This window comes from Pelodiscus sinensis, chromosome 7 (assembly GCF_049634645.1).
Source record: "Pelodiscus sinensis isolate JC-2024 chromosome 7, ASM4963464v1, whole genome shotgun sequence".
Lineage (NCBI taxonomy): Eukaryota > Metazoa > Chordata > Testudines > Trionychidae > Pelodiscus > Pelodiscus sinensis.
In genome coordinates this window covers 44,911,652-44,924,916 of record NC_134717.1, presented here as the reverse complement: position 1 = coordinate 44,924,916, position 13,265 = coordinate 44,911,652, and the positions used below count along the sequence as shown (strand labels likewise).

The 13,265-nt window shown below is 44.3% G+C and overlaps 1 protein-coding gene across 2 annotated transcripts in view; it reads right to left on the bottom strand.

Annotated features, from left to right (window-relative positions):
• Positions 1-7,215: 7,215 nt before the first annotated feature.
• The window catches only part of MTX2 (metaxin 2), a 71,188-nt gene continuing 65,138 nt past the window's right edge, over positions 7,216-13,265 (bottom strand). For both annotated transcript variants that reach the window (XM_075933707.1, XM_075933708.1), the window contains exon 10: positions 7,216-7,735. In XM_075933707.1, coding sequence (XP_075789822.1) covers positions 7,525-7,735 — 211 coding nt within the window. In that variant the 3' untranslated portion in view covers positions 7,216-7,524. The remainder of the gene's footprint in view (positions 7,736-13,265) is intronic.

Sequence of the window (13,265 nt, the reverse complement as noted above, 5' to 3'; positions counted from 1 at the left end):
ACATCAAGCCCTGATCATGGACATTCTTCAGAGAATGCCTAGACCTCTGTGTAAGCAGATAACATAATGGCAACTGACCACAGAGATTAGGTGATTTCACAGGAGATAAGGAAAAAGGGAAAACACCTTTGGGAGAATATCAAGGAAGCAGACTTCTGAATTGTCAGTGTGATAGTGTGCAGTTCAATATTTGGGATTTATGCAGCTCCTCATTTAGCTGTCATAATCCTGAAGTTTATGTCTATTAAAATGCATGTTTCCCAGACTCTCTGAGCTGGCATTTCACCAGTTTACACAAGGCAGGCAGTGCCTCTGCTTAGAGACAAGAGAGCAATGATCACCGAGTTTGGAGTTGGTAAATCTGAGCACTGGTCCTAATGGATAAACCCCTTGTGAGTTTGAATCCCTCCCACATTCCCCCCAGAGATTGGAACACCCCTCCCCCCCCAGCCCTGCCAAGACCCCAGACGGCTCCTTCACCCTCTCTCCTAGCCTGACCTCCAGCTCACCTCCACAACCACTGGAGCCACCAGCCACCACAGGCCTCAGGGCAAGGGGAGGGGAGGGGGAGTATGGTTCCACACCCCCAGAGACAGTGGGGCCAAGGGCAATCAGCCCCTAGCACTGCCTGGACCAGAGCGCTGCTTCCCCCCAGCAGTGTGCTGGAGCAAGAGCCCGGCTGCCGTGCAGCCCCCAGGTCCCAACCCTGGGGAAGCTGGTGGTGCTTCTGAACCCTAGCTGCTTCTGGGTGGGATAGGGGGATGCATGAGTAGGACTCTAACTCACAATCCCAGGCTCTGGAGGCTGATGCCTTACCCATTAGGCCACTGGGACCCACCCCACCTCCCTACTTTCAGATGATGCTAGCTCCAGCACTGAAGAAGCTGGTGGTGGCTGCCTGGCTGCTCCTGGGGTGGGCTGTGTGGCAGGCACCTTGCTCCATGTGCTGGTGGTGGGTCTAGTAAGGCCACAATCTGGCAGTGTCCTGTCTCCTCCCTGATCCAGGCCGCAGGAAGGGCTAGCAGCAACACCCTCCCCTCGCCCCATTGCAGCATAGGTAGGAGGGGAGGCCACAATCCAGCTGCGGGGATACAGGGCCAGCCCCTTGTCCAGCCACTGCTGCCCGGGTGCAGCAGCCCAGCCCCGGCAGGTAAGGTAATCCGGCCCCAGGCCTCCCCCCACAAACTCTGCTTCCCACCCCCAGCACCCTGCCCTGCCTCTTGCACCTCCCACACACCCCAACCTCCTGCACCTGACTGAGAATCCTGCACCCCCACATCCCCAGCCACCTGTCATAAGATCGACAGAAGACAGCCTGAATGTATGCATGAAGAAATGTGTGAAAAGATGCAGCAGAAGTCCCATTAAGTAAAGTTTGTGAGTACAATGTTTCATTAATGCTATTATTAATCATGTCAATTATCAATAATATTAAGTTGTATATTTTCAGTCATGCAAATGGGCATTCTTACTCGGCTCTCTGTTGACCGCTTGTTCTGAATTTTGATGTAGTTTGGCTCTTTGGTTTGGAAAGGTTTCAAACCCGTTTTAAACCATTTAATGTATGCCCTTTTTATTTTGTATTAAATCAAACGATTATGCTACTCAACATTAAATTCCTTATATCAGCATTAAGCTTTATTGATATCTTTGGCTGAGTCTACACTACATCCTGCACCTTGTCGATCTAACCTACACAACTTCAGCTACGCAAATGGTGTAGCTAAAGTTGACATACTTACTGCGGTGTCTTCCATGCAGTAAGATCACCGAGGCTGCTCTCCCATCAACTTCAGCTATTCTTCTCCTGGTGGTGTACTGGAGTCCACAGAAGAGTGCTCGGTGGTCGATTTATCACATCTAAGCAGACACAATAAATCGACTGAAGGTGAATCAATCTCTGCAGCATTGATCCACCATCTAGTGTAGACAATCTCTTTGTTAATGAAATACAAATGTGGTTGATAAATTCATTGAGGAGTGATAATTCTGTTATTTTTGGTGAATACACAGAATACCACAGGGTTAATGGAAAAAAAAAAAGACATTAAAATCTAATCATTAGGGTTGCCAAATGGTTTCAACAAAAATACCAGACACACTTGACATTACATCGCATTTAGAAAATACTGGACATTTATATTTCAATTTGTTTCCTGAATAGAAAGCTCAAATATTGGGCTGTCTGGTTCAAAACCGGACACCTGGCAACCTTACTAATAGTGCAATCAGATTTTACACTGCAGTTTGACTAAGTTTAATAACTATAAAAATATATCCCCATAATAGACTCAAAAGCACTTAAAATACTTTACCTTATAGATATATCCCACGTGGCAATCACTCCATCTATCACTGAAACGCAGCTGTCTCAGAGGTAAATGCGGCAGCTATACCAATGCTCAAGACCACACAACAATTTAGACTCAGAAGCCGAGAATACTTTTTTCCAACTGAAACTGCATTGGGAATTTTGATAACTCAATTACTCAGACATTTGAAAAGATAGGGGACATGATGATTAAGGTTACAGAAACTATTTAATTTAGCTGCAAAGTCTTACAGTCCTGCATCTCATCTTATTTTAATATTGAGTTTTCAATCTAATTCACCATTCTCTGCTTCCTTAAGTGCAGTCTGAGTGGCTCAAATAGATTTACACAAGCTTTATTTGTTTATAATAGATGGGTATCTTTTGCCAACCACTTTCATAGACTTTGAATTTATATTCTGGAACAGACAATCAAAGTGAGTTAATGCATATGACTCTCTCAGACTTTAGGGTGGGGGGGGGGGGGAGTTGATTAGATGTTACCGAACAAGATTTGCAGTAATTTCTGCTTCAAATTAGTAATGAGAGAGTCGTACAAAAAGTCCAAACCCAAGTTTATATAGTAACTTTCATACAAAAAGTTGTCGGAATGCAGTACAAAAAAATAAAATAAAAAAAAAATCAGGGCTGGCTGGCATCAGTTCAGAAAGAGCTATTCTAAAAAGCTATCCATTCACATATTAGAAAAAGGCTAAATCATATTGCTAGGATTAATTCCTTTCAGAAGAAAGAGTTCCATATCCAAAGTGCTCCATTACTAATGCTCTTCCTCTCTCCTGAAACATGTTATTGCTAAAATATAAAAGATTACTAAGCTCTCCGCTGGGTTTTCAAAGCACTCAACTTTTGCTACAAATCTGGAATTTCACTAGCAGCCACTGCAGAATATTAAGAGCAAGTGGTCTTATGTGTTCTGGTTTTTGTGCCTATGAGCATTCCTGCAACTTGGTCCTATACAAGCTACTGTCCGTGGACAAAGGACACTGGAAATCCATTGAGTAAAATATACGGGTAGCTAAGTCCTAGTGGTAAAAGAATGGACCAAAAAAACCCAAAACCTTACGCTGGGTTAAAATCTCTCCTTTTGAATGATCTGTGCTTAGCATGTGGTAGAAGGTAAGTTGGATCCTGAACTTTATGAACAAGTTGGTGCCTTTCTGGTGTTAAAGTCTCATAGTTCTCAACCTTTTGAGACTACTATACTCCTTTCAGGCATCTATTTGTCACGTGTATTTTAAGTTTCATCTCACTGTAAAAGTACCTGCTTACACAATCAGACACAAAAGTGTCACAGAACACTATTATTGAAAAGTGGATCACTTTCTCATTTTTATCATATAATTATAAAATAAATCGTTGGAATGTACATATTGTATTTGCACTGCAGTGTGATCCTTGAGCCTATTTTTCACTTGTGAACCTTGTCTGAAGCTGGAGCCCTGGGTGGCAAGGCTGAAGCCTGAGCCTGCTATCTGGGGCTAATGCATGTAACTAGCTTTGCAGGAGCCCCTGTGGCATGAAGACCCTAGCATCTGCCCTGCTTGCCACTCCTTAATACCAGCCCTGCTCTTGTTACTCCCCCTAAACCCATCCTGCAATGCATAGATTCAGAAACACTATCTAAATGAGTTGAGGTCCCTAGAAAACTTCTGTGTACTCCCAGGGATACACATTCTCCTGGTTGAGAACCACTGATCTAGTCTGACTTCCTGCCTATTGCCAGCCACAGAACTTTTGTTACTGGAGTCCTCAAATCATGGTTCAAAGCAGTGAGGGGCATCCTAGGCTGGTGAGTGGGCCACATGAGTGGCAGTGGGTTGTGCCCACGAAAACTCATGATACCATCTGTCATAGCTCCTTCCCCACTCTGGCATGATAAATGCAGAAGTGGGGGCCAGCAAGTGTACCCCAAAGCCTTATCTACCAGGCTTTGGTATCAAACTCCCCCCAAAATCTTAAAAACCTAGATCTTGGGAATAAAACTTCTGCTGCCACCACCCAAATGTTGATAAAGAAATCAGGGGAAAGATCATTTGGGAAATCTTACCCCCAAAATAAAAATCAAGGCACACAATTAACCACTGCCAGGTTAATAAAAAGAAAAGAAAGAACTTTTATTATTACAACAATATTCCTGTTGCAAACATAATGACTAGATAGGGAGGTAACAAAATATACTCATGGAGAAACTCCATGGGCCTAGAACTTAGTTACAAAGAAAAGCCAAAACATCTTTTAAACGGTGCCAGATCTCAGATCCCATACCCAATCCATAAAAAAATAAAACCTAATGAAACTACCTAAACTTTACCCTACTTACAGAAAATGAAGAATGATGTCTTGGAGAGAGAGAGACATGCTTGTCCCTCTCTGTAGCTGCAGAGAACTCCCTCAGAGAGACAAAAGGGAGAAAAAAACCCCCAAATTCCTTTGTCCCAGTTTGAAAAATCCCATCTACATTCTTATTGGTCACTCCACCTGGCTAGGTGTAGTTAACCCCTTAATCCCCAGGCTGCTGGCTAACTCTCATAATCATGACACCATCTACATGTTTTGTTAGTCTTTAAAGTGCTACCAGACTGTTTGTCATTTTTTAAGTTTCTCCTTCATCTCAGTAAGCCTTAAGAATGTCATAACCAAGATGGTCTCCTGGAGTAGTTTTGCTAACTGCCCTTGCGTACCTACGATTTGCAGGCTGTGCTGATTGAACCATAGAAGCACTTTGGATGCAGAAGGAGCGCATGGCTCATGCGAAATCAGCATGCACCCCACTTTACATGCCCTGGCTTTAAGTGCATGTCACTTTAGGAATACCAGTAGGAAAAAAAACCCATGCAGATGAAAACCAACGGAATCTGGTAACCCTGCATGTGGACAATGGTAAACAAAATGTCTCACGAGCCACACACAGAATCCTGATGGGCTATCTGCAGCCCTTGGGCCGCAGGTTGCTCACCACTGATTTAAAGACTTCAGATTACAGAGATTCCACCATTTACACTAGTTTCAAGCTGAATGTGAACTGCGCCCCATGCTGTAGTGTACAGGAAGGCAAAAAATCTCTGGGGCCTCTGCCAATCTGACATGGAAAAATTTTCTTCCTGGTCCCAAATATGGTAATCACAGCTTAAATATAATACTTGAGATTTTACACAGGATCTAGTCCAATTAGAAATTTCTTGAGCCAGAACTATTAGTTTTTATCTCAGGAAAAAAGATATTAAAATTAGGTAGGTATTCATCAGTATTTCCTTTCTCAGACTGCGTTAAACTCACATCCACGATTTGTGGAGTTTGAATCTGTGTGTGTCTTATGGAGAGCATATCCGAGTTTTAGCACAGTAGTTATAATTAATATTTTGATAACAGAACATCTCACCTAAAGAGTTTTTTTTGTTTTTTTTTTAATGGTAGTAGGCCAAAATGCAGACTTGAGAAATTCCTCAAAGACTATAAGCAGCAATGGAACCACATCTTCCACTTTTAATAACCCTGAACTGCTATATTACAAACAATGCTAGCTCTGAGTAACAAACTGACAAACGTCAACATATATAAAATCCTGACATTTTTATTCCTAAATTTACTCCTTTTAAATTAGATACCTTCTTGCATATCCAGTTTTCGCAATCTGGCATGAAGTAGAAAACATGCCCCATTTTCTTCAGAAAGAAATTTTACATAACATTTTTTTTTTAATATTTGGTACTTCGGGGTTCAAGAATTTGGTGGGAATGGATGTGTTGAGAGTGGAAGAGAAGAGAAGAGGGAGACAGTGGGAAGGAGGAGACCTGGGCAGAGTGGGGGCGTGACCTGAGAGAAGCAGGGGTGGAGATGGGCAAAGCCGTAGGCTGCGGAACCTGCCTCTCCAAGCAGCAGCTTCACCCACCGCCCATACTCGGCACAGACACTCAAGTGCCAACAGCTAGTGTGTCAGAGGAAGAACAAGACAAGCTGAAAAAGGAAAAACACCAAAGAAACATAAATTTAAAAAATTCAGAAACAAAAGAGAGAAGAGATCAAGGAAAAGCAAAGCCAATAAGAAACACTGAAACACAAAAAAGTGAGAAGTGACAAGATTAAAAGATGGATGCATAAAATTTACTGGCGCCTGTTAAATTGGGTTTCTCTACTAGTTTTAATCAGTCGGTTACCACAAAACAAGAAGGCTGTTTTACTGCCTGTTCCCAGACAGAGAAGCTTTTGTTGAGGTGAAATAATTGCCACATGGTAAATAGTCCTTTCACTCTTTGCTCAGTAATTCAAACTAGAAAAAATATAATTATTTCTGACATTTTTAATAGCTACCTTAGCAGAGGTCAAACATTGATGTCCTTGTTTTCCCTAGAAGTTGTCATTCTGAGACACATTTTTGGGACCCTGAGAAGAAATCTGCATGGATGATGCTCATGCTGTACCTGTTTTGTTCATTGAAAGGAAGTCTTCACTCTCCAACACAGTTTAAGTTTTATCTTTCACAAATATTACAGTTACCTCATTGTTTTTAATTTCTCAAGACAATACAAAGAAATCTTTGTAAAAAGTTCCTTTAACTTTATTACATTGTTACTATTTCATTTCAAGATGGTGGTACCCTACATTTGATAAAACTGTAGGCACACTCCTAATTTATCCATCTGATTTTGAATACCAATCTCTTAAAAGGACCAGATCACCCCGTAAACACATAGACTTTCCTGAAGCCTGAACAGAGAGTAATTTTTGCATTGCTTGCTCTATGTAGTCAAAAAGTTATCCTGTAGCGTGTAATACAAATTACTTCCTTTTGTCTCTCGGCTAGAAGGATCTGAAAACATTGTTTCTAACATATGAATAAAAACTTATTAAAAGATTTTTGGAAAGATCAAAGAGAAACTTTTAAAACCAGTAGATTTTCATTTATTTTTATTTTTAAACAAAGATACAATATTGTTCCAAGGTCACTTTAATATTTAATAGCCTATATGGCATTTAAATGGCAATATCTCAGAAATCCTTTTATGTTAAATGTATTCAGTGAATTCTATAAATACACAAAATGCAGTTTGAATTTGCCTTGCTCCAGAATGTTTCAGAAGCATCAAATAGGTTCTATTACACACATTTTCAATTTCAAAGACATTATCATCAGCAGTTAAACAATGAAATCAAAACTCGTCTCAGAAATGTAGCCTCCCCAGCAAATGAAGCATTTAACTTGGAAGATAACCTTTTGAGGATCTGGATGCAGCACTTGCAGAGCTGTCTTTATCATGATCCTCAAAATAGTGTTGTTCTATTCTCCTGCAAAAGTCCACAAGGTTGCTGTAGTTTTTCACTTTTTCAGAGAGTTCATCACTGGTCAGCTGAGTGGTAAGAATCGTGAATAGATGTCCAAAAACCAAAGCGTCTAACTCAGTTGGCCTATAAAAGAGACAGAAAAAAAGGACCTCTGGGAATCAGAAAACACTGAAAACCCTACTGTACTTGGATTTTTTTAAGCATTAACTCAAAAAACTCCATGTATTGTCACAAAGTACTCAAGCATATCATATTTAACCAAACTAAACTCAAGATTTAACAAATGCATAAAACTTTAATACAGTTGAACCTCAGAGTTACGAACACCAGTTACAAACTGACCAAACATACATCTTGTTTGGAACCAGCCATTGGAAAGCAGCAGAGACCAAAAAAGAATTTAAAAAAAGCAAATACCATAGAATCACAGAACACTAGAACTGGAAGGGACCTTGAGAGGTCATCAAGTCCAGTCCTCTGCCCTGATGTCTGTCTAACCTGCTCTTAAATATCTCCAGTGATGGAGATTCCACAACCTTCCTAGGCAATTTATTCCAATTTAACCAGCCAGACAGTTAGGAAGTTTTCCTAATGTCCAACCTAAACCTCCCTTGCTTCAGTTTAAGCCCCTTGCTCCTTGTACTATCCTCAGAGGCCAAAGAGAACAATTTTTCTCCCTCCTCCTTGTAACACCCTTTTAGGTACTTGAAAACTGCTATAATCAGGGCTCGACAAATCAGTGTATCTACTCGCCCGTGGCGAGTAGATTTCAGCCGGTCGCCCCGTTCACTGGCGGCATGCAGGCCTGGCTCATGCGCAGTACAGGGCTGGTGAGTGGATTTCACTGCAGTTTGTCAAGCCCTGGCTATAATTACGCTGACCATATGTCCCAATTTTTCCGGGACTGTCTGGAATTTAAATTCTCTGTCCCAGTGACCCATCAAGTAGTAAAATGTGCCAGAAAGCCCCGCCAGACATTTCACTACTGGATTGGGACACAGGAGCCGTGCAGCAGCCTCTTCTCCCTCCTCACCAGCAGGGCACTTAGAGCAGCCAGGCCGGCTTCTAGTGCACCCCTCTCATTCTCCCTCCTTTCATGGTGACTGCCTCTGACGCATGGGTCCTGGTCCGGGGGCCCTGCCTCCTTCTCCTCCAAGCTGCCTTGGAGTCCCAGCAGGAGCCACGTGGAGCCCAAGTAGGTGCTGCGGGGCAGGGCGTGCTTGGGCTTAGGAGGTGTCAGGACTGGAGCGGAGGCCCCTGTGGTGGTATTTTTAGTGCTGCAGTCTGGGTCCTCGCAGGCAGTCCTGGCTCCAATTGGAGTCAAGTGGCAGCGATGCAAGGTGCGTTCCAGCCAGGGTAGCCTCACTGGGATGGGCCTTGTGCGGCTGCTGCTTAACTCCAGCTGGAGCCAGGGCTGCTCACAAGGACCTGGACAGTGGCACAAAAAATAGCATCACAGGGGCCTCTGCTCCATCCCCAGCAAGCAGTCCTGCCCCAGGAGCAGCTGGGGCCAGCGTTGCAGGGGCCTCTGGGGCCACACTGCAAGCTCCAGCCCCCGCAAACTGGAAGGCAGAAGGGGAGGGAAAGGGCAGGAGGAGAACTAAGGGGAATGGGAGTCAGGAGAGGAAGGGGGCAGGACAGGAGAAGAAAGGGGAAGGCACCAAGGGATGCAGGAGAGACAAATGTCAGGGAGTCAAGAGGAGACAACGAAGAAAAGGACAGGAGGGGGGAGCAGAGGGAAGGTGTCAGTGGGGGTGGGAGAAGGGAGAGGACAGGGTGATGCTGGGAGAGGAAAGGGGAGGAACAATGGGGGAAAGAGGAAGGAAGAGGGGAGGAGTGGGTGCCAGAAGAAGAGGGGTTGAAAGGAGGGGTGGACATGAGGAAGGCAGAGGATGGAGCAAGTAATGTATGAGGGCACAGAGTGGCATGAGGAAAACTGGGTCAGAGCGTGATGAAGGGGTGGGGACCAGGGAGAAAGCAGGCAAGAAGGGCAGGGTCAGTCAGGGAAGGGGGAGGCACCAAGAAGGTGCAGGTGCCAGTGGATTGTAGGGGTGAAGCAGAAGGGCAGAGAGGAGGGCGGGTTACCAGAGGGCAGAGAAGAGAGGCAGGGCAGGTGGGTAGAGGAAGGTAGAGGAGGGATAGCTACAGATGGTGATGGGGAGGGGTAGCTACAGATGATCAGAGTGGGGCTAGAGGAGGAGTGGACACAGGGGGAAGAAAAGGGCTGAAGGGAGTGAGAAAGGCAGATGTCAGACAGCAGAGGGTAGGACTGGGGAGCAGCAGGCACCAGGGGAGCAGACAGGGCGAGGGGAGGGCAGGAGATATGGCAGCAGAGGGAAAAGGGAGAGGTTTATAAGATATTTATTAATAACTTGGGTGTCGCAGCGGGGCACATCCGAACAAGCGCATATGAACTCAATACTGGTGCACAAGACAAAATTCATTCCACTCATGGGAGGAAAATTTTAGAAGGACCACTTCCCCTCCCCCCCCCCCCCCGGAGTTAATGCAATGCAAATTGGGTTAATGCAACTGCAGGATAGTTGCATGAGGGGTAATGTGGGGACCAAACTCATCCCTACTGGTAGGAGGAGGTCTTAGAGGGGTCACACGATACCTTTTACTTCTGGTCATGTGTCCATTGACCCAGGGGCTGGGACTTCTTGTGGAAGGGGGTGTGACTAATGGGGGAAAGTGGCGTGACTTATGTGTCCCTAATTTTGGTACAGAAAATATGGTCACCATAGCTATAATGTCCCCTCTTAGTCTTCTCTTTTCTAAACTAAACAAGCCCAATTCTTTCAATCTTCCTTCATAGGTCATGTTTTCTAGCCCTTTAATAATTTTTATTGCTCTTCTCTAACCTTCTCCAATTTCTCCACATCTTTCTTGAAATGTGGTGCCCAGAACTTGTCACAATACTCCAACTGAGGCCTAATCAGCACAGAGTAGAGCAGAAGAATGACTTCTCGTGTCTTGCTCACAATACTCCTGGTAATGCATCCCAGAATCATGTTTGCCTTTTTTTCCCCAACAGTGTCACACTATGCTTATAGTCCACTATGACCCCTAAATCCCTTTCTGCAGTACTCCTTCCTAGACAGTCGCTTCTCATTCTGTATGTGTGAAACTGATTGTTCCTTCCTAAGTGGAGTACTTTGCATTTGTCTTTATTAAACTTCATCCTATTTACCTCAGACCATTTCTCTAGTTTGTCCAGATCATTTTGAATTTTGACCCGATTCTCCAAAGCACTTGCACCCCTCCCAGCTTGGTATCCTCTGTAAACTTAATAAGCATACTCTCTATGCCATCATCTAAATCGCTAATGAAGATATTGAAAAGAACCAGTCCCAAAACAAATCCCTGCGGAACCCCACTTGTTATGTCCTTCCAGCATGACTGTGAACCGTTAATAACTACTCTCTGAGAATGGCTATCCAGTCAGTTATGCTCCCACTTTATAGTAGCTCCATCAAGGTGCCAAATGCCTTAGTAAAATCTAAGTACACCACATCCACCATTTCTCCCTTATCCACAAGACTTGATATCCTAATCAAAGAAAGCTCTCAGACTGGTTAGAAGTGACTTTTTCTTTTCAAATCCACGCTGGCTGTTACCTAGCACCTTATTATCTTCCAGATGTTTTCAGATGAATTCCTTAATTACTTGCCCCATTATCTTCCCTGGCACAGAAGTTAAACTGACTGATCTATAGTTTCCTGGGTTGTTCTTATTTCCCTTTTTATAGATGGGCACTATATTTGCCCTTTTCCAGTCTTCTCGAATCGCTCCCGACTTCCATGATGGCTAAAGGCTCAGGTCCTTGAGTATTCTAGAATGCATTTCATCAGGCCCTGATGACTTGAAGACATCTAACTTTCCTAAGTAATTTTTAACTTGTTCTTTTTTATTTTAGCTTCTAGATCTACCCCATTTCCACTAGCATTCATATGTTAGGCATGATATAGTACTGCACTGTAGTAAACAAACTACAGTAAACTTCTGATAATCTGGCACCTTTAGGACCCAGGGGGTGCCGGATTATCAGATATGCCGGACTATCAGAAGGGGGGGCTATGAGGGGTCTGGAGTGAGGTGGGAGGGGATGCCACCCCAGACCCCTCATAGCCCCCCCCTTACGATAGTCCGGCTCTGCCCCAGGCGTCCCTGATTCAGCCGCTGCTGGTCAGTTTCAGCAGCACCTGAATCGGGGATGCCTGCAATAGAGCAGCTGGGGTGCTTCCGGGTTGGTCCCGCAGCGCTGAGGGGCGGCGCTACGGCACCAACCCAGCAGCACTTCAGCTGCTCTTGGGGACGCCTGGGACAGAGCAGCTGGGGTCCTGCTGGGTTGGTCCCGCGGCACCGTCCTTTGGCGCCGCGGGACCAACCTGGCAGCACTCCAGCTGCTCTGCCCCAGGCATCCCCAAGAGCAGCTGGGGTGCTGCCAGGTTGGTCCCGCAGCCCCGAGGGGCAACGCTACGAGACCAACCCAGCAGCACCCCAGCTGCTCTGCTCCCGGCTTCCCCGATTCAGCTGCTGGTCAGTTTCAGCAGCAGCTGAATGGGGGAAGCCTGTCCGGCTGCCCCAGCACTTCTGGGTTCCTGATGGTGCCGGACCATCAGGAGTCCCGGAGCATTGGATGCCGGACTAATGGAGTTTTACTGTACTAAAAATATAAAGGGAAAGTTTCTAAAAAAAGATTTGACAAGGTCAGAAAACTGTTTCTGTTCTTGTTTCATTTTTCTTACGCATAGGATTGTATTAGTTAATGTTTAAACTTTTGAAAGAACAGCTGTTTTGTTCAGAGCTATGAATAACGTCGATTCCTAAGGTATTCAGAACACTGAGATTCTACTGTATTTTATATAAACACTAACAAATTTTGGCCTGAATTCTCAATGTGCTGCTCAATTTCCCATTAACAGATTTTTTTTTTGGGGGGGGGGGGGGTGTTTTCCCTCCAAACAGTGAAAAGGTTACAATATATGTTTTCATAAAATGAATCCAGTCTACTCTCTGACTCATTTGTCCAACACCAACTGTTCCTCACTTTTGAGTTTTGTGGGAACAGAGTATATTTTCCCAGTCCCTTCTGCAGATCAATGTTCCCTTTAAGATTTTTTCATCCATGTGTGGATTTTTCCATTTGTGTGCAGAATAAATTTTTCTACCTGCACTGTTACATGTGCAAATGTGCACCATCCAGTAGAAACACCTAATCACCTCGGTGGCATCTCAATTTTTCCTGAGTGGCTGCAGAAGTGCACAGCTTACAGGGAACACTGTTGCGGATACTGTGCATAACAAAACTACCCATTCCAGCTGAATAGTACTCTTCAAAATAGCAACCCCCACCCCACACACATCTCTCCAGGACTCTTCAGCCACCAAAACTTCCTTGACTTGTGAGAAAAAGTAACTTCATGGTAGTAGCACATAGGGCCATCTCTTTTTTATTCAAAAAACCCCAAACAAATGGAAATGAACACTGTAACCAAAGCCACCACTATTCAAGAAACCATCGTCCTCCTTTGGATAAGTCTGCAGTCATACCCATGGCTGTGCATACAACTCTTCCATAGCTTGACCTTAATGAACTTTTTGCAGCACTGATCCATATACAAACATAAAAAAAAAAACCCATTGTCTT